General features: G+C 38.8%; 3 protein-coding genes across 10 annotated transcripts in view; 1 reads left to right on the top strand and 2 right to left on the bottom strand.

Annotated features, from left to right (window-relative positions):
• Window positions 1–723: 723 nt before the first annotated feature.
• On the bottom strand, window positions 724–16,017 carry LOC132204856 (dnaJ homolog subfamily C member 5). Of its 4 annotated transcripts, XM_059633695.1 has the most exons (9): window positions 15,607–15,998; window positions 15,444–15,517; window positions 14,705–14,843; window positions 14,457–14,609; window positions 13,638–13,772; window positions 11,520–11,576; window positions 11,161–11,353; window positions 2,048–2,090; window positions 724–1,666 (listed from the first exon to the last, which is right to left on the bottom strand). In XM_059633695.1, coding segments are annotated over exons 2-9 (741 nt in total). In that variant the 5' UTR covers window positions 15,464–15,517; window positions 15,607–15,998; the 3' UTR covers window positions 724–1,665. The 4 variants fall into 4 exon arrangements, with proteins under 4 accessions (XP_059489678.1, XP_059489677.1, XP_059489676.1 ...); XM_059633694.1 differs by having other exon boundaries at window positions 724–2,090; window positions 15,596–16,007; XM_059633693.1 differs by having other exon boundaries at window positions 724–2,090; window positions 15,607–15,741.
• A 4,064-nt stretch (window positions 16,018–20,081) lies between these two features.
• On the bottom strand, window positions 20,082–24,808 carry LOC132204855 (uncharacterized). 3 transcript variants are annotated; one of them, XR_009442563.1, is made up of 3 exons: window positions 20,787–24,808; window positions 20,532–20,698; window positions 20,304–20,443 (listed from the first exon to the last, which is right to left on the bottom strand). XR_009442563.1 is itself a non-coding variant. In XM_059633691.1 (2 exons), the coding sequence occupies exons 1-2, from the start codon at window positions 21,934–21,936 to the stop codon at window positions 20,214–20,216; spliced, it is 1,665 nt and encodes a 554-aa protein (XP_059489674.1). In that variant the 5' UTR covers window positions 21,937–24,807; the 3' UTR covers window positions 20,082–20,213. The 3 variants fall into 3 exon arrangements, 2 of the variants coding, with proteins under 2 accessions (XP_059489674.1, XP_059489675.1); XM_059633691.1 differs by adding an exon at window positions 20,082–20,221 and having other exon boundaries at window positions 20,280–24,807; XM_059633692.1 differs by having other exon boundaries at window positions 20,532–24,807.
• LOC132204854 (nipped-B-like protein) overlaps window positions 24,449–24,908 on the top strand; it is a 31,022-nt gene continuing 30,562 nt past the window's right edge. For 2 of the 3 annotated variants that reach the window (XM_059633690.1, XM_059633688.1), the window contains exon 1: window positions 24,449–24,669. The gene's annotated coding sequence lies outside the window, so the exon portion shown is untranslated. The remainder of the gene's footprint in view (window positions 24,670–24,908) is intronic. The other variant, XM_059633687.1, reaches the window with a different exon arrangement.

The following is a 24,908-nucleotide window of genomic DNA, read 5'->3' as shown; positions in this document are numbered from 1 at the left end:
GTCTACTTCTCTTTTTTATTATTAATTAATTAATCTTGGTGTTTGATGAATTGGTGAGCAGGGCTTCAGCCGTAGTTAACCAGCACGGGGTCAAACAAGGGTGTCCAACGAGCCACAGGCCAAATAGTGGCCTAAATGGTGCATGCCAAACTGAATAATACCTGTGTATAGCTGGAAGGGCAGGAGCGATTCGAAACACGTCCGCTCGGGTCGGCGGCTCCCCACTCAACAAATACTTCAATAAAGCAGTGGAGAAATGGCTTGATAAATTAATACTTGAGAAGATAATTTGACTATTGGAATTTTATTCAAAGTTAACAATGGAGTGCTCATACATAATTGTGTATAGAATAACCTATAATATATTGAATTTGAATCATTATAGTACCTTATGAGGTGTTATAAATTTTTAATATAATTAGACATATCATTCAGGTGTAAGGAATATATTTGTTACACAATTCAAAAGCAAAAAAGGGTGCAGGTTTTTTTTTAATACAATTATAATCTGCTAGTTGTAAACCCTTTCTTCTCTTTTTTTTCTCCAATTTAAAATTTTTTGTACAGACCGAGAAGAATAAATAATAATAATAGTTTGGTTTTAAAATATTGGTTTGTTATAATAATAACCATCTTGCAAAACGGGCTGACAAAATGGGTGGAGAATGTTTCTTTTTAATACCGATTACCGAAATAAACATACCATGGAGCAGTTATTGGGAACTCAATAGTCAAGTAGGATACACAATATATTATTTCATGGTTTCCAGAACATCAATTTGAATGATTATCTAGTACTGTCGGCATAATAATAGTAACAATATTAACAATATAAATTTCATTTCTGCCCTTTTCGTGGAATTTTCAATTTACACCAAATAACAAAATGGCTTGCGCACCATCTTGGCGCTGACCTCTATTGAGACCCTGCGTTTTAGCAACCTATTTGCCAAAGGTGATGCCGTTTCTTCAAATTTTGTAGTTTTCTTTTCCATGACTTGCGATGTGTGAAGAATAAACAATAATAATAACAAAATATGTTATTAATTGTCTTTTATTTGTCAACATTTTTACTATGGCAATCTCATAATTTTGGTTCTCTTTGCGAACAAGCATGCGATCAACTTTATTCGCATCACTAGATGGCAATGTGAAATTTTGCTTTACAGAATTTTTCAATTCAGTATTACAAAATTGATAAATTAATGACTTTTCACAAGAATATTGTAAATTAAATTTTTTTTTTTAATTTATTTCTAATTCTTTAGGCTATTTTGAAGTTTCCTCTATACCGTTAATCTCCTAAATACTCTCATTTTTAATTGCTACAATTTTTTGAAATACGTATTGAGTAAAGCTGCTTAAATAAGTTTTTGGCCTAGGCTTTTGGACTGGACACACTGAAAAGTGTTATGTAGTTTACTTCACATCCATACATTTGGACATGCAATTTTTTTTTATCAAATGCATTCAGAACCAAGAGCGCATTGACCAAATGCACTCAGTGCCGTTTGTTCTTAAAAAAAATACATAATATGTATTATATAACTGCTCCAAAGTATCAAATAAAATCATTTCATGAGAAATGTAGGAATGTGAATTTTATGGAAAAAAATATCATCCAAAGACGCAAAGCGCAAACTCACATCGTTGCCACCCCTGCAATCTGCAAATGCAAATTACAAGTTACATGACTATTTAATTAGCTTAAATTGATAAAAAAAAATACCTTTAATATCATGGCGCAAAAATTAACAAGAAAATTCCGTTAAATTTTGATCCCTATAAAATTTTGGAGGACATAATCAGTGTCAGCAAACTAATAATTTTTCCAGATCCCAATCCCCGAATAATAAATTAATTTTAAGCACCAGCCGCAGATAAAAAATATCAAGTTGCAGTTTGCATACAGCACAAATCAATCACAAGTAACTCATTAGTAAAATGAAGTAGGAATTCATGCAGACTAAAAGTGAAATGGTAGTTGAATAGATTAATTAATAATTATGAATAATATTTAAATTTAAACTACACACGACGATTTTACCATTGCTGGGCCTGGTGTGACGGAGATCCCCTTTCAGATAAGCCTAAAAATTAAAGAATGCAAATAAGATGAAATTGGCAGTGAGATATATACTATGCAGTTTTTATTATAGACACGCTCTTGGCATGGGTCCTCCAATTTTGATGAAATTCAGTATATTCAATTCAACAGATTTGTTTTCAACTTTATAAAAAATATTAAGAACAATCTTTAGGATAAGTCTTAATTTAAGTAAATTTAACATTCTACATTCATTCAAGTTTAAAAAGCATGGTATTTATCTAGTATATTCCAGACTATGATTTTTGGGTTGGCACTACTGCATATAAACTGGCCGCCGGTTTCGCCTGCAGCTGCAGTGTTTTAAATTGGTGGCGAGAAAGTGTCAAAGCCCGAGTTAGTCGCCTCCGCGTTCGGCCGTGCATTTCTCAAGAATTTAAACACTGTGTGCAAAACTATTTCCCTTTCATGCGCCGATCACCTGCCGGCGCGGCGGCCCCAGTGTTATGTGACTTTTCTGTTAGCGTAGCGAGTGTCTGCTCCCTTCTGCGGCAAATAAAAACAAATGCAGCGACCGGCCCCGACAACGTGCCCGCGATTGTGCTAAATTAATGTGCCGCCTCTCTCGCCCCCAGCCTCGCTCTAATTTTCAATCTTTCCCTTCCGCAGGGTGCACTTCCAGAGGGGTGGAAAACGGCCGCAGTTACTCCTATTTTCAAGAATGGCAAAAAGTGCTGCCTTGATAATTATCGCCCCATAAGAGTAACTTCATTAGTCGGAAAAATATTAGAAAGGTGCGTGCGAGACAGGGTTGAAAATTTTATAAACGATAGCAAAATTATTCCCAACTGCCAGCATGGGTGTAGACAAAAAAGGTCGTGCACCACCCTACTGTGCAAGACCTTTGACAGTTGGGCCAGCAGACTGAACAAAAAAAGCGGGACTAAAGTACACGCTATCTTCTTGGACTGGGCCAAAACCTACGGAAGAGCAAAATCAGAACTGTGTCCGAGAGTTCCCTCAAACTTACATATTATTCATATGCCCAAAGCCAAATTTTGTATTCAATTGTAATATGGGGCGTAATATTGCTCAAAATCAAGTTGTCCGAGCGAAGGCTGGGCTCAAGTATTGGAGGAGTAATGGTGCTCTTGATACATGTAGGCCGCTGTTTAATAAATATGGAATTTTAACTGTTTACTCTCTCTGTTTTATTGGAATGTATGAAATTTTTTGTTAAGTATCCTGAAAAATTTAGAAAAAAGTCTGAGGTACCAAACTGTATAAGTCCAAAAACAAAAAGTGCAATTCATAAACGTTGTGATAAAGATCTCTATGTTGAGATAGAAAATCATTTAGATGTGTTAAACCAAAACCCTGTAGCAATGATAGCTAGCATATTCAACTCTCTTGCAATAGATTATTATTCGTCCACGTTGTTATTTATTCTTCTCGGTCTGTACAAAAATTTTTAAATTTGAGAAAAAAAGAGAAGGGTTTACAACTAGCAGATGTCTGCTAAAACGCCCGACATCAAAACAGACACGGCCGCCGCGGTAAACCCACACTATCGAAAAAAAAAAAGAACGATATTATTATTGTTTCTTTATTGTATTATGGAATGTAATCACATATAATGTGTCCCGTGCGACCCACCCATTTACAATTTTGTCTAATGAAATATACAGCAGGGAAAAAGAAATTAACATATTTACAAGTTATTTTTTTAATTTACATACTCCTTCTCAATATAGAACTTGTGAAAACTAACAAACTTTTTTAACAAGCCCACAAACTGAGGGAATCTCTACTCCAATCGAATAGATACAGGCGAATTATTATACAAGCGCGACAAGCAAATGAGCGGATTTTGCCTCGAAATAGCACACGTCTGGACCGGCACGTACAACTCAAACTTCTCGCGCGTCTCATAGGCATGCATATCTCGCGTTTTCACAAAATACTGAGGGTATTTACGCACAAATTTACAAGCCTCTATTAAGTAAATGGAAAGCAGTGGCAAAGCATCCAAATTTTTTAAAAAGAGGCCGCGCCGAACAAACAGGCGCCGGACCAGGGCAATACCGCTCGCCAGCCATTGCACGAACAAGGCGTTTTTATGCCGTAAACACAAGATCTCTTGCCTGCTCCGATCCACCCCAAATTACAATGCCATACTGCATAATGGAGAACGCATAAACGTAATAAACTATGAGCAAGTGCTTTTCGCTAACCAACTTCAACAAATTATTTATCAGTAAAACAGCTCTATGCAACTTGCCCACAACGTAATCCGCATGCTCTGTCCACTTTAAATTAATTAAATGACATACTACCCAAGAGATTTTGTCATTTGGGCAACACAAACAGATTTGCCATTAACATACATGGGCAGAGCGCACTTTGCGCTCTACGATCTGCGCTCATGAGCGCGAGCGCAGAGCGCGATCGCACGATTTTCTAAATCGTGAGCGCGAGCGCATTGGTCGCTGAGCGCAGCGCTCAATTGCGCTCAAACCAAAAGTAAAAATTCCCGAATTTGATCAAAAATTGTAACGAAAAACAGTGTTTTGATACCAAAAATTTCAAAACTGATCCCAATTTTGGTAATTTTACTTCAACTTTATCATTTACAATTGCCAATGGATTTTTTTTATATTAAAAAATTGTCTAAAAAGTCGCACTTTTTCTTCGGGTAAAAATATTTTTGAGCGCAAAGTGTGAGCGCAAGACTTTTTAAAAATTTGAGCGCGAGCGCAACATTTTAAAAATCTTGAGCGCACTGTTGCCAGTGATCGCGAGCGCGAGCGCCAAATTGTTGAGCGCACCCATGTATGGCCATTAACATAGACAAGGGGCGAGTCAGAAAATAAAGTCGCATTAGGGTGCCGGAAACGCAAAATTACAGATTTACTCGCATTTAGTTGGAGGCAATTATCAAGACAAAATTTTCCCAGCCAACCTCGCCGCACCGATTAAAGCATGAACAGTTCCACCTTCTACCAACTCGCTCGTTCATCCGCGAAATTTACAAGCCTGCGATCCGTCGAAAAGCAAAACATATCATAAACCGACCCAATGAAAGTGAAAGGGGAAATAATTCCTCCCTGCGGAGTGCCGCGCACAACATCCAACTCTTCGGAAAAAAGTCTCGCTCATGATTCCCATCCAACACTCGCAATCGAACTCGCTGCGACCTGCCGGTAAGAGCAGATCGAAACCAGTCCAATGCAACGCCGCGCACTCAGCAACGCTCAAATTTCCGCAATACAAGGGGAACCCACACGGTTCCGAACGCATTTGAAAGATCATAAAAAAGCCCAATCGACTTTTGCCGACGTTCTAGAGCATCAAGCAATTCAGTAGAAAACTCAAACAATGCCGACGCCGTACACTTCCCGCGAACGGAACCATGCTGACTAGCAGGAATTAAATCATTTTCCGCAAAAAAATTAGCAAGTATTATTATTGATCTTTATTGACGTATGAGGCGTCACCACGATGTAATTACTCATTACGACGCGCCCCATTTGCAACATAGTACAAAACAAGTAGAAAATAGAGATTAAAAAAACAAAAAAAAAAACAAAATTACAATGTATCAATTAGTTGAAAAAACTCTTCTTTGCTATAAAATTTATGTGAATGAACAAATCGCCTCAAACTACTTTCAAAAATCTTGTATCGAGGCTCTAAGCGAATCGAAACAGGCAATTTGTTATACAAAGCAGCTAAACAAGTCTAAGGGTTCTGCTTAGAAATTAACAAAGTCTGAGCAGGAACATACAAATCCCTTTTTGCCCGTGTCTGATAATTATGAACTTCACTTGTTTTTTGAAAATGGTGCGGATATTAACGAACAAATTTACACGATTCGAAGAGGTAAATTGAAAACACAGGCAGAAAGTCGAATCTAGCGAAAAGCGGCCGCGCAGAACAAAGCGGCTCCGTACTGCGCCAATAGCGCTCACCCGCAAGAGCTCTCACCACTTTTTACTGCGCCAGAAAAACCTCGTCAGTCGTCCATCGCCTTATTCGACCCACCCCAAATTACAATGCCGAAACTCATAATAAACTGACAATAAGTGAAGTAAACCATTTTCAAATATTTCACATCAACAGAACGCATCAAATTGTTAATTAAAAAAACTGCATTATTTAATTTTCCAACCACATAATCTAAATGCTCAGTCCACTTCAGATTATGCGCAAGACACAATCCCAAAAATTTTGTCACGTCCGACTCGGTCAAATTTTCACCATTCAAAGTCAAAGTAAAATTATCGCGATCTAGCCTGAGTTGAAAATTAAGCACCACCGTCTTGGTCTGATTTAGCGTCAAAAAATTGTCACGGCAAAAACCCGACTTTAATTTGCCGCCAACTGCGCCTCCTGCAATAATGCATACGTCGTCCGGGCAAAAACGAGAGACGACGAATCGTCCGCATAATTCAAAAGCAATCCGACGGCTATGCAGGATGAAACAAATTTCAAGAACTTTTGAAAAAGTAGTCAAATTCGCGATGGGATGATATTTCGACGCTTCGAGCCGGTCGCCTTTTTTAAAAATAAAATAAAAAAATCGAAAAAATTATTGAAGATAAAAATGAGTTCATTTATAAAATTAGAGAAATTGTATATAAATATCAGTTCTATGACATGAATGAATTTTTCATCTGTAAATATGAAATGTACAAATTTATTGATATGCAAATGAGGTATTTCAAAATTTGTCAATGCGTTGATAATTTAACGAAATAACAATTATTCTGATTCTGAACCTGAAAGTGTCCTGTCCGGAGTAATCCACGGCAGCGTCCTGGGGCCGCTGCTGTTTAAGATTTATGTCGCCGACTTGCCCGCCAACATTGACTCTGAACTGGTACAGTACGCAGACGACGCCACCCTCTGGCGCGAAATTCGGAGCCTCTCGGACGTCGCCATGCTGCAGGCCGACCTGGACAGTGTCCGGGCGTGGTGCGACAAAAACGGCATGTCCCTGAACCCAACCAAGTGCCCCGTGATGGACGTGACGCGTGCCCGGACACGTCGGCACGACGTCTACAAAATCGGCGCCTCCACCCTCGAGTACGTCTCCGACGAGCGCCTCCTTGGCGTCCAAGTGTCCAAAGACCTGCGGTGGAGCAAACACACGGACATCGCGCGCGGCAAAGCAGCAAAGAAGCTCTCGTTCGCGGCGCGCAATCTGCACGGTTGAACGCCGCGCGTGAAAAAGTTGGCCTACCAGACGATGGTGAAACCGCTCCTGTTCTATGGCACCCCCGCGTGGTACCTCTCAATCGATATTAATATTCAACAAATTCGAGCGAGTGCAAAAAAGAGCCCTCAGGTTTGTGTACAGGCGGAACATCCCTGACACTGCCGAACATGGGATGCTGTCGGTGCAGCAGCAGCTGAGGTTCAATGACTTGATTTTTTTTCAAGAAATGCACCAGTGGTGAGACTGACATAAACGCAAAGGCGAGAATCACCACCGGCAGAGTGATGAGAAATAGTGGCGGCGAGAACCGTGTAATTCTCCCAAAAGTGTGCACAGAGCTCGGTCGACAAAGTTTTTCCTTCTTGAATTGCGGATCAGTGGAATTGCCTGCCTTATGCGTTAAAAAATTGTACGATTCCTGAGTTTAAAATTGCATGTAAAGCATATGTGTGACACTTTGATAAAATTTTTTTCCCGTTTACGATTCCTGCTCGGTTAGTATTTGGAAACACTTATGCTTCCAAAATAGGCCTATGAGTTTTAGTAAGTTGTTTACTAGAACTGGCTGCCAATTCTCTCCTAATGTGACTTTTCCATTATTTTTTGTATTGACTTGTTGCGAGAGAATAAAAAAAATGAAAATGAAATGAAATAACTTATAAAAAAAAAAAAACAGAATTTTATAATAATAATAATAATTTCCTCAAGCTGAATGCGAGCAAATTCGTAATTTTCCGTTTCCGTCACCCTAATGCTACAACATAATTGTTTAATTTGACTCTGAATGGTGACAATTTGACTGAATCGGATGTGACAAAATTTTTGGGCTTGTATGCCTTGTATCTGGCGCATGAACCTAAGCATTCAGATTATTATTATTATTATTATTATTATTCTTTATTATTATTTTTTTTTTTTTAGGGTCAGGCCAAGACAAAGTCTTGTCGGCCTGTGCCCTTGTTGTTAGCAAATTAAATAGTGCAGTATTTTTGATCAACAATATGAAGATCTCTGTTGATGAGAAGTATTTGAGAATCGTTTATTTTGCATCAGTCAGTCAATCAAGAATTATGGCATTGTAATTTGGGGTGGGTCAAATCAAGCGTTGGGCGAGTTTTCTTTGGCGCAGAAAAAAGTGGTGATAGCTCTGGCGGGTTAGCGCTATTGGCGCAGTACGGAGCCACTTTGTTCTGCGAAGCCATTTTTCGCTCGGTTTGACTTCCTTCCTGTTTTTTTCCATTTATCTCTTTGAATCATGTAAATTTGTTCGTAAATATCCGCACTATTTTAAAAAATCAAGTGCAGTTCATGATTATCAGACAAGGGCAAAAAGTGATTTTATGTTCCTGCCCAGACTTTGTTAATTTCAAAGCAAAACCCTTTGACTTGTTTGGCTGCTTTGTATAACAAATTACCTGTTTCGATTCGCTTGGAGCCTTGGTACAAGACTTTTGACATTTGAAAATAGTTTAAGGCGTTTTGTACATATGCATAAATTTTACAGCAAAGAAGAGTTTTTTAACTAATTGATGTATTGTAATTTTTTTGTTTTGTTGTTTTTTACTCTCTTTTTTTACATTTATTGTACTATGTTGCAAATGGGGCGCGTCGTAATGAGTAATTACATCGTGGTGACGCCTCATAAGTCAATAAATATCAATTTTAATAATAATAAACAATTGAAAACGGCATGATATTTGTAGCATAACTGTCATGTACTTCAATAAGGCATATTCTGCATATTCTCGCTTTAGTTAAGCCCAACCTTATAAGTTCTCTTAATTGCCTTTTTCAATGGTTGCGGAGAATAAATTAAACAAAAGATTCGGGACCCTACAAAAGATTTTAATTTTGAAACGTAAAAAACCTTTGCAGAGCAGAATGTACAAGGGCTTGTTGCTCCCCAGAAAATTATGGCATTCAAGGATTTTCTGGTCCAATAAAAACAAATAAATAATATTTATAGTATAATTTTGACTGACACTTGGTTAAGAAAAAAACGTGTAAGGAAATTTTAATTTTTAAAATTATCAGCTGGCGGCTGGATTTGGGCGTTAAGAGGGGTTGCGTGGAGGGCCATAATGTTGGCAAAAACTTTGCGGTTTGAAAAAATTGAAATTCCTTTTGAGTTTCGGTAAGAAACTAGAGCCATAAATTTGGAGTTGGGAGAGCAGAAATTATTAATTCATGCTCTTTTACTCTTCGAATCAAAAATATAATGTACAATTAAATTTTTTTCACCGGTTGTGGTGCGCGCAAAAGCAGCAAAAAAATTGGGATTCGTGTGAAATCTGCACGATTGCACTCCACGTGAAAAACGGGTGGCGTACCTTACTTTAGTGAAGTCGACTTTATTTTACGGCGCGCCAACCTGGCATGCGTGAGCGCAGTGCGCGATTGGAAATCTCAAGCGAGTTAAAAATCGAGCTCTGAATTTTATCAACGGAAAGCATCTCCCCAATCGTGAAGATCAAAAATCATACACACCCACGTTTTTTTGTACAGTGTACTTTTTTTGCGTTGTATGTACCATGAATGGAGAATAAATAAATAAATGCATGCAAAACCAAAAGGTAGACCTGCTCTGTGTATTTGTTTATACCGCGTGCAGTGCACCGATTGCTCTTCAGTTTACATTGGGGAGACAAAAAGACTCATTTATTTCAGATTTGACGCGCGTAAAAGGGCGATTTCAAAAACTTATGATCCGGCCACATTTGGGACGGACAGCAACGGTTTTCAAATAGCTCAAAACGCGACTGAATTTGCCCATTCTTGGCCTGGTCAGATGCAACAGATATTAAATTCGGAAAAAAATCAATCAATGGCGATGGCGTTAATAATTTAATAAGCCAACCGAGCCACCAATTTGACCAAAGGTGGATGTCTTTTATGATAGATGATAGCTTTTTCTCGAAAACGAAGAATGTGCCTGACGTCATTTCGCGCACCAGTGGTTGGCCGCCCCACCCAATGAATCTGTCTTAGCTAGAGTCACATTTTTTCCGCATAAGATCATCTTGTATTAGTCAGCAAGCAGCGCGTTTTCTCATGAAAAAGGTTGGTACTTGAACTTTTTGTTTATGATTTTAATTTTTATGTTAAAATGTTGAAATGTTTTTCAATTTTTTGTCGATTTTTTGTTCTATCTTGCTCATGAAATAGGGTCGCAGAACGTCACCGAAACTGGTAGCGCCAATTTCAATTTCAAGTATTTGTATTATGAATATAGAGAGTTGTTTTGAGATAATAGCATTTGATATTTTGTACTTAGAAATAACGACTTGTTGTTAAGATAAATAGTAGATGTATTACAATTGTCTAATGCAATAAACTTTTATCTAATCTAATCTTAACAATTTTTACAAGGAAAAATAAACAACAATAATGTATTCTGTCATAGAGCTTTTCTACAATCTAAGTTTTTCGAATCAGAAACCACGTGGATGCTGTTGGACAAGAAGCACATGTTGCAGTAGGGAATATTTCAATCTGACTTTTTGTTTAAAAACCACTTATCATAAGATGGTAATCAATTTGTATCTATTCAATTACTATTATACATCAATTAATTTTTTCTTCAATCAGTGGCATTAGCGATACGAAGTCGTCATTAAAGATGGCTGATCGGAGAGAGTATTGAGTCAACAATCGCGACCTCATTGTAGCAACAAAGGAATCGCTCCGATCAGCCATGTTTGATTTGAATGGAGGGAAAGCAAAATTTCAATGTTCAAATGTGATTTTTGATATTCAAAACATTATTATTTGTGGTTGACTGGTTTTAATTTTGATAGGATATTTTTACGCTATTCAAAATTAACTTTTTTAGACAGTCCATTTTTTGGCTGAATTAAGATAATTAGATGGATTAATCACTGTGGGTAGGTACCTGGAGTATAAGTGATCTTGTCTGCAGGGTTAAGGGAGGTTGCTTCGGATGGGGCAGAAGACGGTGGGGGCATAGCATATGCAGTTGGCCCCGCGCTCATGTTATGGACCCCTCCACTGGCCATTGGCTGCGAGGTGACGGTGGGATTGCCATCAGTGGCTTTTGCTCTTTCCTCAACATCGCTGTAGTCCTCCTGAACAACAGATTTATAATTTTATAATTTGAACTTTTCTCTTTGAATGTTTACAATAATTCCAGACACGTTTAAATATCTTCAATTTGTTTGTTGCTAATGAGTGATAAATACATTTAAAATGTGTTTTAAATACTTACATCAGAAAAAAAATGAAATAAAATACCTTTATGGTCGTAGGTTGCTGGAACACAACATTTTCTGGGCCTGATGGAGGCTCCCTCTATAACAATAAAATTATAACAGCCTCTACTGACGTGATTGCTAACAGAATTATTGAAATAAAAACAAAGACTACAGAGAATAGTTTTTTTGGCTGAAGGTCAACTGCAAGGGCTTAAAAATATTCGTATTTAGACGCCCAATTTTTTGGCTCTATTTATATTTTTTTTTTTTTTTTAGTTTTTCAAATTAACGATTTTTTATTTATTTATTTTTTAAATTTAAATTTACAATTTTTGTATTGAAATAGTGCAAACAAACTCTGATATGTTGAAATATTAGAGTGATGATTACTTGATTACTTAACAAGAATGAATTCGAACAAGTCTTTGTTAATGTCAATGCACACCTCTCAAACAAGAATAATTATTAATCCCAAATATTTTTGTTGAGAATAAGGGATTATCTGTCTGTGGTGAGAAGTAGTCGCCTTCTTGTGGAGTTACCCTGTTTCTATGGAGGATCTATCCCGAAATACTGCTTGCAAAACTGAAAAAATTTGGAATTTGGTACAGCAGCAGCTTAAGTTGAATGACTTGATGATTTTCAAGAAATGCACCAGAGGCGAGACTGACATGGACGCAAAGGCTAGAATCACCACCGGCCGAGTGATGAGAAATAGTGGCGGCGAGCACCGTTTAATTCTCCCAAAAGTGCGCACAGAGCTCGGTCAAAAAGTTTTTCTTTTCGAATCGCGGATCAGTGGAATTGCCTGCATTCTGCATTAAAAAATTGTACAATTCCTGGTTTAAAATTGCATGTAAAGCATATGTGTGACCCTTTGATAATTTTTACCCGTATACAGCTCCAGCTCGGCGAAAAGGTTTAATTTGGAAACACTTTTGCTTCCTACTTGGGCCTATGAGTTTAATGAGCTGCGTCATCAGGTAAGGCAAAACACGAAGTAAAATATCTGTTCCTCAGATATTTACACTTTTCTCCCGTATCTCCGAGTTTTTCGAAGAACAGGTTTGCCAAAGGACTCAGAGGAGCTGCCCCCTTAAACTACGGGGCCAAAGTTGGGACATACAGGACCCCCGCCTCCAGCCACCCTCGGCCAACAACAAGTTCGGTCGCGGCGCTTTCTCCTTCAGGATAGTCAAGCCTTGGAACGACCTGCCACCTGCCCTTAAAAACTGCCCCTCAAGCAATTTTCCCTCCCTCTGCAAGGAGCATTTGTGGCAGTAATGCAAGAGTTAAGATTTTAAAATGTTTGTGATATCGTTCTTTTTTTTTCCGATAGTGTGGGTTTACCGCGGCGGCCGTGTCTCTTTTGATGTCGGGCGTTTTAGCAGACATCTGCTAGTTGTAAACCCTTTCTTCTCTTTTTTCCAATTTAAAATTTTTGTATTGACCGAGAAGATTAAATAATAATAATAATAATAATCTGAATCTGAATATAGTGATAGTGTTGAGACGAGGAGGGTGACACGACATAATCAAACCAATTTGTGTGCTAATGACCTAGTGGTTAGGGAAATTGCTCTCAAAAAGTCTGTAGAAAGCCCTGATTATATGATCCCAAGAATTTTCAATGCGCTGCCGAAAAACTTGAAATCCCTTGAAAATGACAAAGAACTTGTGAAGGAAGTGAAAGCTTTTGTACTTCAACACCAATTCTATGACTTAAACTAATTTTACCGTTTGAATAATGCTTGTTATCTTGACTTATTTCAAAAAGTGTTATTGCTACATACTGCAAACTTATACTTAATAAAATAAAGAATATTTGAAATTGAAATGAAATTATACGTATTAAATATTATCTGAATTGCTACTGCAAACTAATGCTTAACAAAATAAAGAAAATTTGAAGTTGATAAATTCAAAATGGAACCATTCTTTCTTACAGGATTCAATTTTGTTTAAGTTGAGTAGACTTGAGTAGAATAAATAATAAGAATAAGAGCCCTGGATGACTTACCTGGATATCAGCCATTTCTTAAAACCTCTACTTTCCTCAAAAGTACTTGCAAATTTGTTAAAACATGACCACACTTTATAATACAGAAAGCCTAAAAGAATATGTGCTCATGCACAGCTATTCTCTGACAATACTCACGTTTAAAGTGTGGTAGTCACCAGAATCCTCAGGAGGTCGCGGTTTACACTTCCCACAGCAAAAGTTGCAACAACAACAGAAACAGCAACAACAGAAGTAACAGCCTGTCACAATGCCGCAGATGGTGATGAGAGCCTGAAAAATTAATTGATGCAATAAGTTTTATTAAAAAATAACAGACTGAGCCGACGAGGAGACGCAGGTTGCCGACTTTTATTTGAGCCCAAACAATTTCCGCGCGCCCCTCGAGGTGTCCAAGTCGTTTTGGCTTCAGGTGTGGACAAATCACGAGTAGCACCCCACCCGCGGCGCGTTGGCAGCCGAATCGGTCCTTTCGAAGGACGACATACTCTCGCGGCAGCACCTCGTGATTGTGGATATCAGGCGAGAGAGCCACATCTCATTCACCGCGCATATATTGGCCGAGTGTTTGAATCAGGGCAAGAATGTCGGCGGCCTTCTTTCTGTCCTTTCAGGAGCGGGCATTGAAGGACAAGAACGAAACCAGGGCATTTCTATTTATTTGGCGCGGCGCATTTGCAACTTGAGTTATATGTGTATGTATTTCCACTGCATATTTAAGAACTCCTTATTGACATAGTCAAATCAAGTCTTCACAACAATGGTGATTAAAATTTCCAATTGTCTTTCACAAATCGCAAAAATATTTTTATATTTGTTGTAAGGACTTGACTTAACTATGTCAATAAGAAGTCCTTAAATAAAATTATGTTGGCCCCTTCAAGGATTCATTTGGAGAAAGCTTGTTTTTAGCCTGAATAACCAAACTCTATTAAAATTTAAAAAAAAAATATATACCTTGCACCAAGGTGAGGTGACCAGGAAGTATGCATTGACATTTTCTTCGCCAAACTGTTCAGCAATGTACAGTCCAAGAGATCCATAATTGTCATAGATGTTTCTCTTGGTGAGGTCGCTGAGAATACTATGTGCTCTGTTCACCTCCTTAAACTTAAATTCAAAGTAATTTAAAAGTTGAAACATATTAAGAATAAATCAAACACATTAGCACAAGATTATTGTAAGTATGTATATTAGGTATATACCTTGTCAGCTGCCTCTGGGTTGTTAGGGTTTTTGTCAGGGTGGTACTTAAGAGCCAACTTTCTGTAAGTTTTCTTTATATCATCAGCAGTGGCAGTCTTCTGCAGCTCCAACACTTGATACAGCGAGTCACCAGAAGTCCTGTCATTTTGGATTATGTTTACAGATTACCATTTTGCATAGAAATCTACAATTTAACAACATGGGGGAAATAAAATTGAATTGATTCAAATAAATAAATCTCCTGTAGCGTTAGTAAGGAACCTACGATAAGTGATATGTATCCGTTAATTGAGAGCTAGTTGACAGTTTTAACTAAACAAAAGCATTATCAGACAAGGACAAAGAGTGATTTGTATGTTCCTGCTCAGACACTGTTAATTTCGAAGCAGATTCGAGCCCTTTGACGATTGCGTTTGGCTGCCTTGTATAACAAATTGCCTGTTTCGATTTGCTTGGAGCCTCGATACAAGACTTTTGAAAGTAGTTTAAGGCGTTTTGTTCATGCCCGTAAATTTTATTGCAGAGAAGAGTTTTTTCGGCTACATGAATTGTAATATTTTTGTTATGTTCTTTAATATATTTTTTCTATTTTTTTTGTGTGCCTAACAATAAGTTGCAAATGGAGCGCGTTGCAATGTTGAGTCACTACATCGTGACGACGCTTCATATGTCAATAAATATGTATCAATAATAATAATAATAATTGCACCCCCAAGAATTTTCGGAAGCAAAACTTACGATAGCTTTCTGCGGTCCATGGTGTTGCTTTGAATTGAATGACACTCGAAGTCACGGAATGCCAGTCGATTTATCTGCAACACATAATACGTTCACTGACTGTGTGGCCGTGAATGGGCCAAAGTCGGCGGAAACGACTTAATATTGAATACCTAATACATACTTTATACTGAATTTAACAATCAACTCGAGACTCGAGCCTCAAAAGTCATAGGGTCAGGGTCTCGAAGAAGATGAAGACAAGAAGAGGCCGAAGAGGCGTGTCTAGTCTAGGCATACGAGGCACTTAGCCGCATTAGCGTTGCAGCGTTGAGCGGTTGAAAGAGTGCGCGCATTTACAAAAGCGGAACGGCGCACGAGAAAATGTCTCGGTTTTGACCTTTTCGAATGTAGATCGGCCGGATCGCAAAGAAAGACGAAGTCAATCGTTAATAATCGGAGTCAATCGGAGTTTCGGAGTAGTTCTCGGGAATCTCATTATCAAGGAGCTCAATATAGCGCTGTACTTATAGGCATTGGTCATGACCTTGTTATGTTATTCTTATGAACAAGGTCAAGCATAAATGTTGCTATTGTGAGGTCCCAGTCCATGGACCTAACCAATGTCCCAGTCACACCCACTGCATGACTGCACTCCCACCTTGCACTATAATTTATAAACACCATTTTTTTAGCCTATAAAAATATAAATTAATAAATAAATTCAATATAAGTTCTTGAATATATTCTCTGTGATACTTTTGTAAAAAAAAAACTTAATGTACCGTAATGTACATACATATGCATTAACATTGTATATGTGTTAACTAAGAAACCCGATATAACTTATTTTAATGAAAGATTTCAAAATGAGAAATTTGTGACACGCACGACCATATATTCGTCTTTGTTTCAAAGGTTATATTTTATTGATAAATTTATTTTGGTTGGATTTTTCCCAACCTGATCCACATTATTTGATTTTGGCCCATTCAAAATTATAATGCACACACGCTGGTGCATGCAAGTGCAATATGGGTCGGCCCGCCTAGACAAGGGGGATATCAAAGGTAGTAAAAGGAGAAGCAAAAGCATACCTTGGCAGCGGCAATGCACAGCGCGCTGTGTAAATACCTATGATGCGTGCACAGTGCACTACCGTGCGAAACCTCCTAAAATTGGGCTCCTCCCCCGCGACAGCCAAAAACTGGAATCTTTCCGCGTACAGACATCCATAATAAAAAGCTATGAAGTGTAAAACAGCCCAAACGGGCTAATAATAATGGCCAACAAAAAAGAAATCGCTTTTTAAAATCTTAAATAAATGTTTTAAGTAATAAATGTTCATAATACCATATTCTAGAATGTAACCAAATGTAACGAACGAAAACTAAGCCTAAGAGAGGCTGCAAAAATCAAACTTAACTAAACTTTGTATTTTGTTATAATTATTGAAACAAACTTTAATTGTAAAACTAGTTTTAGAGACAAAAATTAGCTGGTAGACACCCGTTGTACACCTAGTTGTGTTCAATTCAATTCAATTCAATTCAATATAATTTTATTTTGGTATAAGCTAACGTACACAATGTATACAGCTTTTACAAAACATGTCAATAAAGGATATATTCTAGTCTGATTCTAAAGTAATCATAGTTTTTAAAGCAAAAAATTCACTCATGTCATAAAACTGGTTTTCCATCACGTAATATTTCACATTTTTCAATAGTTCTTCATCAGATTTACATCTTTTTATATTAATAGGCAGCGCATTAAAAACTCTAGGTACCATAACAGCAGGACTTTCTACAGTTATTTGGAGTCTACACCTATTTTCAACGAGATCATTCTCACTCACATTAGACTGATTGCCACGCGTAACTTTCCTGCTGTCCACTACTCCGGGGTCACTATACCTTTTAAACATTTTGCGATTTCTAACAAGGAACTTAATACACTCGAGGATATAAAGGGAGTAGACAGTTAATATTCCGTATTTCTTAAACAGTGGTTTACAAGATTCCAAAGCCTTATACCACTTTCCATAATATAATCCAGCAAGGGCACGCAAAACTCTCTTCTGGGCTACGAATACATCTGACATATTACTAGAGCCACCCCAGACAATAATTGCATACAAGATATGACTCTGTACATGGGCAAAGTAAATCATTTTCAAAACATTATCCGATACTTTATGTTTCAGTTTGGTAAATTGATATGTTACGGACCTTAGTTTATTCACAACATGTTTACAGTGCTCAGCCCAATTCATAGTATCAGTTATTTGCACGCCAAGAAGTTTACTATGAGCTACTATTTCAACCTCTTTTTCGTTAATTTTAATCACTGGTGCCACGAGATTTCTAGTTTGATGGGTATGAATTTGAAGTAATTTAGATTTGTCACAATTAATTTTTAGGTGATTTTGTTTAGCAAAGTCTATAAAGTCACTATTAGTCATTTCAGTCTTGTTATTTACATCACCAAAATTTTCACCTCGTATTATTGCAGTTGTATCGTCAGCAAATATAACAAGTAACGCCGCCACAATACTGAGGGGCATATCATTAATATACGTTGTAAAGCTTGTAGGACCAATTATCGTACCCTGTGGCACACCCATATCACTCGAGATAATATCAGACTTAATTTCAGTTACAAAGTGATCACAACCGATATTTTGCAATTGTACATATTGTTTACGATTCGTCAAGAAGCTGAACAACCATGCGAGCGATTTACAGTCCAAACCATATTTCTTTAATTTCTCAATTAATAAAGGAGGATATAGAGTGCCAAAGGCATTACTAAAATCATATAATATTACATTTACTTTTTCCTTGGCTTCTAGAGCGTCATAAAAGTTCGTTACATAATTATAAAGAGCAGTGACTGTACTTTTATTTTTGCGAAAGCCATGTTGTTCTGGTGAGATAATGTTACAACTATCTAGGTGTTGTTCAAGCCGGCTTAGGTAAGCTTTTTCAAATATTTTCGATATTGAGGGTGTTATTGCGATAGGTCGGTAATTTGATGGGTCTTCGCGTTCACCTTTGTTTTTAAATATTGGGATAATTTTTGAGAGCTTCATATTATCCGGAAATTTACCTTCGGAGAATGAGTTGTTAATAATATATGTAAGTGGCAAAGTAATATACAGCGATATTTTTTTAAGTACATTTACGGAGATGCCATCCCACCCTGATGAATTTTTAGAAGGGAGGTTTTGAATTATACTGTATATTTCATAATCAGACATGGGTTCGAGATGAAATTCAGGGAATAGCGGTTCACTATCACAAATATTATCATGCGGAGCAGCTGGCTTATTTTCAACAAACATTTGATTGAGGTAGTTAGCTATATTTAATTGAATGTACTCTTTTTTATTAGCAGTATTAAGTTCCCTAATTGGTGCTAGACACTTGTTTATTCCTATAGATTCATTGATAATTTTCCATGCGGCGCTAGATTTATTATTAGATCCATTAATTTTTTTATCATTATATTGCCGTACTTCATTGTTAATACATTCTCCGACCTGTTTCTTCATCATTTTTATTTTATTTTTTAATACAGATTTCTGTTCGGGATTATTTGTAATTTTACTTTTTTGAGACAATTCTAGTAATTCTTGCCTCAGTTTTTTTGTTTCAGCAGATAGTTTTATTTTCCCGATTTGATTGGCTCTATTCACAGTTTTTTTCATTGGGAAGGATTCACCAAAATAACTTATTAATTTACTCATGAATACTTCGCTTTGCTTATCGACACTAATCTCATTATACACTGCGCTCCAATTTTCATTTTGTAAAAAGTTAGAGAATTTTTGCCAATTTAATTCATTATAGTCTCTAATAAATGAAAAAGAATCCTTTGCTTTTATAATCGGAATATCCATACTTGCGTGGACTGCATTGTGATCAGAGAATGGCGCTGGGAGTACAGCACAGGTAGTAGCACATGAAATACTAGTATAAATATGATCTATTAAGGAGCCAGAATTATTTTCCTCTCGAGTATTTTGAGTGTTATTAACCAGGCGAAGGGAAAATGAGTTTGTTATTGATTGTAAATTCACAGCATGAGAATTATCATTATTTAAGTTTATATTAAAATCACCAGCTATTATCACATTTTCATGAAATCTCTTTTGACCAACTAGTGTTTCAAATTGCTCTAGAAATTTAGGGATTTGGCAATTAGATTTTAGATTACTTGGTCTATATAAACCTAATAAGCTTATTTTCCTATTATTGAATATTATGGAGGCACCACAGATTTCAAACTTCTTTGGGATAGATTTAATTTTTAATTTTTGAACTTTGCAATCTAATGAATTATTTTTAAGTATCAACACTCCTCCTCGTTCTTGATTCGCTCTACCAAAATACGCAATGAGTTGATAACCATCAATTAGAAAATTAGTTACTTCTAGTTCATTTAGCCAATGCTCAGTCACAAAAATGAGATCTGGTTTCTTATCCAGATTATAAATAAAATCACTAAAAAGTGCTAACTTATGTGGCGTACGTAGGCCCTGCGCATTTAAATTCAGTATTGCTAAATTATTATTTCTGCTCTTATTATTAATATTAATTATTACTATCTACTTGGCTGTCGCTTGGGATTTGCCCCCCAGGTTTTTTCGCTGTTGATGTTGACGCTTCGTTACGAAGGCACTGGATGCAGGTGATGCTGGCAACGATGGCGATGCAGATCTCGGTCTTGGTTTCTGAAGGTCTTTGATTTTTTCCCTCGAATTCAGTTTCCCATAGATGTTAGTCTTTAGCAAGCTGGAAGCAAGAGTAGCCTTAGCCGAGGTCACGCTAGACGTTTTTGGGTCGGACTCACCTTGGCGGGTGGGGCCAGACGCGGACGGTTCTGATATCTTTGTCTCCTTGTCCACGCGTCCGATGACCCCACCCTGGTGAGTAGATAGCTCAGTGGCGCCATTTATAGCCGCGCCCGGCCCAGGTTGAGGCTGCTCTGCGTCGCTATCTGGTTCAGGATTTACACTGGAAACAATGGCCTCATTACTCGACGACACAAAAGACCCGTCCATCTCAGCTGAGACGTCGGCCACCAAATTCAGGGATGACTCACCTTGACGGGCGGGGCCAGAAGCGGACTGTGACCTGGTCTCCTCACCCACACGTCCGATGACCCCACCCTGGTGAGTGAATAGCTCAGTGGCGCCATTTAAAGCCGCGCCCGGCCCTGGTTGAGGCTGTACTACGTTGCTCGTCGTCATTGGCTCAGGTCTAGACAGGCTAGAAACAGGGGCGTCGTCAGTCAGTGGCAAAGGAGATCTGCTCTCATCCGCAGCAACATTGGGTTTTAAAAAAGAAACTGACTCACCTTGGCGGGCGGGGCCAGACGCGGACGCGGACTGCTCCGACACCCTAGTCACCTTGTCCACGCGTCCGATGACCCCACCCTGGTGAGTAGACAGCACTTTGGCGCCATTTAAAGCCGCGCCCGGCCCAAGTTGAGGCTGCTGGTTGGTCTCTCCATCGAGCACTGGCAGCGGAAGGCCTCGCCGAACCATCATCTTCTCCAGGTCAGTTGCCAATCGGTGCGGGGAGCGCCTTTGAGGGTTTTGAACGTTTTCGGGTTTCAGCTCGTCCACTTGGTCCAAAATATCAGGTGGACTAGAGTTATCAGGGTTCCCCTTTTCCTCTTCAGGAGCCAGAGCTGCAAAGGACGATGCACTGGAAAAGTCAGGCTGCGTTACATATTCAGGTTTCCTCTGTGCTTGACGAGCAAAGGCGCCTCTCCCCTCTCCTGGGTGGCGGTAGACAAGGATGTCGATGTTTAGGCCCCTGAACTCCTGCAGAATGACCTGCCTCACCCACTGCCACGGTTGTCTGTCGAGGCCGGCACCGATCTGGGGCATAGCAAGGACCGGTATCTTTTTAATATGGCATTGGTGGGCCAACTCACGGATCGTCCTACGGAGCTCCTCACGTCGAGGGAGGCAGTACCTGGAGAAAGGCTTGGTGACCAGGTGAAATATATACCTTGTCACCCTGCCATCGATGGAGAGCGGAATCGCTGCGACTTGTCCTGGCCTCCACTTTCGGCTGCGCAGATATCGCAGTACTGGGTCCGGGCAATAACGCTGCCGCATCTCAACCGCAAGTCCTTTGCCCATCACGAAGTCGCCGCCGACACAGTGGCAAAGAGAGGCATCTTGAGGCGCGTCTTGAAAAAGATTTTCGTCCAGTTCAACCATTCGCGGGCCATTATATTCAAATTGTTGTTGTTTTGGCTGAGCAGGCTGCTCATTGGTCCATTCGACTAGGTCTGTCACTTCATTGGTTGAAGAAGAGGACGACATTTGCGGGACTTTCGGGGCCAGGACGCGCACCTTCAGGTCGTCGACAGCAGTCTGGATGTGTGAAACACTTTCCTGGAGCACTTGGAGAGCCGTTCTAATGCAGATGGGGGCCGTCGTAGGATGGCCAGCCGGCTGCCCGCAGCAGCATGGGTTGTCCGTCGGCGACATTTCGGCGTCCAATTTCTCAGACAATTTCCGCTCCAAGTGTCTGCCCTCACTCACACCAGCACTTGGGACACCCAGCCACCTGTCGAAGCTCCAAACGGCAGTCCAATCGACACCAAGACGTCCCAAGAGTCGCTCAAACAGGAGCACACAATAGAAGTCACTTCACCTGCCGGCGCATGTTCAATAAATACTCTATCAATCTATCTGTCTATCTATCTTAATAAAATCTTTAAACTCTTGTTGTCTTGTCGTCTTTCTGTGCATTTGTCTGTCCATATATATAGCTCTAGGCTTTGTATTTGTTGTAGAGAACTATGGGATGTGTATAAGGGCGGGGCTCCCATTCGATTACATTGCACTAGGGATAGGGAGGCTCCGCCTTTTCTTCGCACTTCGCAGTAGTGTGTCCAACGGGAACGGGAATTTGCAGGAGTCCCGGGAATTCCCGAGAAAATTGCCTCCCGGGAGCGATTTAGTACCCATTTTGTCAAGGCAGGAGTGAACCGGGAAAATTTTCTCGGGAGCGGGAATTTCCGGGAGCAAAATTATGAAAAACCTTCAGCAAAATTAACTGTTTTTTACAATTTTCTTTTTTTCAATTTTTCGCTAGAAAAAACCCTGTTTTATACTCCAAAAAATTCGAATTTTCGCTATAAAAAAGGTAAAAAAAACTTGTTCTTACTTATATTTGAAATTTTCATTATAAAAATTAAAAATAGTAATAACCGGGACTCCCGGGAAATTTTTTTCGGGAACGGGAATTCCCGGGAGATATTGGACACAGAACTCGCCGGGAGTGGGTGGGAAAACGAGAATTTTTCCGGGAATGGGACTCCTCGGGAGAAAAATTTACTCCCGATGGACTCACTACTTCGCAGCCCTACCCGATAATACTTACAATTACTTATATAGCTCCTCTACAGAAAAATGCATTTACTAAAACAAATCTGAAAAGTATAAATTTATTTACACCAAATTTTGGTGTTTTGAATTCCCAACACATTATTTGCACCAAATTATTTTCACGCTTCTTTGACACGCCCACCCGGCCCCTCTTTTTATACCAAAAATACCAAAAAAAAATTTGTATGGATAACAAAGTGAATCAGTATAGCGGATGAAGAAAACTGGAAAATCTTGACTTGCTGACAAAAGAGAGCTGGCAAAAACGGTTTACGATGCGACTGAGCTGGACGAAATAAGTAACATATATCTTCATGAGTAAATTGTTGATTATTTATAGCTTTCCCCCTAAAAACGATTGTGGTCAATGAAAGTTTTGTCAGCTTTGCTAATGAAAATTTTTTGAGGATTAATTCAGAAAAATCAAAAATATTACAAATACACACTCTAGCCAAACGAAAAATCTAGTTAAACCTGATGTTAAGATTGAAGATAAAAATATTGAAATCTGTAAATCTGGTAAACTTCTGGGAGTGCAAATAAATGATACACTTAACTGGAACGATCACTGTGATAAGGTTTTTATAGCAAAATGAGAGGAGTCTCTCATGTGTTCACTATAGACTGAAAATACAAGGTGTCAGATAATATTCTTAAATTGATCTACTTTGCTCATGTCCAAAGTCATAAATGCATTGGGGGAGGGGGGCTCCAGTCATTTAATACAAGAGAGCACAGAAAAGATCGTTGAGGGCAATGGCGGGCATTCCATACTGGAGATCTAATGAAGCGTTAGATACTTGTAAACCGGCCATTATTTGTCAAATATAATATCATGACCGTGCCATCGTTGTATATACTCGAATGTATAAAATTCTTAGTGCAAAACCAAAATCTATTTCGGAAATATAGTGAGATAGTGTAGATACGAGGAGAGTGACTAGACATAATCAGTCTATCCTTTCCTCAAATTCAAATTCTGTAATGATTTGTTGTGAAAGAAGTTTAATCATTATAATGGATTTTTTTTATTCATTTTTAATTATATTTTGGAGATTTGCATACATGTAACAATAAAAAATCAGCCTATTTAACCAATGAAAAAAAAATTTTATCGGATTGCACGCAGACGGAGAGTTGTAGGCACCCCCACGCTCCAGCAACTCGGAGTTGGGCAACCGGCAACCCCCAAGATTACCGATTAATTTTTGCAAAAGCCGCGAGCGAGGGTGGAGGCGCAGCGAGGTCGAGGACCGAAGCTCGCAAACTCACGACGGAGTTGCCTACAAAAGGTGTTGTCTGCAATCGTCGGTGGAGTGCTTACAATAAATATATAGTAACCAAGGCGTGAAAAATTTGGTGCGAATATCCTTTTGGGAATTCAAAACACCAAAATTTGGTGCAAATAAATGTATCCATCTGAAAATGCCATCCAAAATCGTGTTAAAATTCAAATATTTATTTAAGACTAACACGATTATAGAAATCGTATATCAAAACGTTAAAACGTTTAGCCAATTTTATTTTTTAAGTTTTTTTTAAATATCGGTTTTGGAACTACTTATTGTCGCGCACGACAGCAGTGAGTATCGCGCATGGGTTGCTATGCGGTCTGAGTTCACGAAAACAAAACAGTAACAGCGATAGCGAAACTTCACAACTTCATCTTGTTGGATGTTGGATCACGTCTGCAGGTTTCGGCTTCAGGGCGGTCCGCGACGAACAGACTTTTGAGTTAAAATGGTGCCCAGAGTTCGCGCTAGGTCTTTTGCATTCCAAGACTCGGTCCCGGCTAGCCCTCTACGTACCATCGCCGCATAAACACTTGCTGTAAGTCTTGATCTTTCCTCACCTCATTTGCTTTTCTGCTCACCTGTGCGCTCCGCGGAGGACGGTGGATAATTGCCGTCGACGATCAACCACCCCGGTTCCGATATTTCCCCGCCTGTAGAAAAATAGAGGTGGATGGGCCCCAAAAATTTCTGCAAAATTTTAGTATCTGCTGGATGAGGGGTCAGGACTCTGAAAAGAACGATTATCTTCTCAGAAACAGTTAAGCCTTGGTTAAG

The sequence above is a fragment of the Neocloeon triangulifer genome, unplaced genomic scaffold, assembly GCF_031216515.1.
Source record: "Neocloeon triangulifer isolate White Clay Creek 2 clone unplaced genomic scaffold, ASM3121651v1 ptg000022l, whole genome shotgun sequence".
Classification (NCBI taxonomy): domain Eukaryota; kingdom Metazoa; phylum Arthropoda; class Insecta; order Ephemeroptera; family Baetidae; genus Neocloeon; species Neocloeon triangulifer.
The sequence above is the reverse complement of the archived record's forward strand: the minus strand, read 5'-3'. Positions and strand labels throughout refer to the sequence as shown.

Coding starts and splice junctions, on each gene's coding strand:
- LOC132204856 (XM_059633694.1), bottom strand. CDS start 15,463: ATGGACCGCAGAAAGCTATC. Junction 11,577..13,637: donor GTGACTACCACACTTTAAAC/GTGAGTATTGTC, acceptor TTATTGTTATAG/AGGGAGCCTCCATCAGGCCC. Junction 11,354..11,519: donor AGCAACCTACGACCATAAAG/GTATTTTATTTC, acceptor TCTGTTGTTCAG/GAGGACTACAGCGATGTTGA.
- LOC132204855 (XM_059633691.1), bottom strand. CDS start 21,936: ATGTCGCCGACGGACAACCCATGCTGCTGCGGGCAGCCGGCTGGCCAT.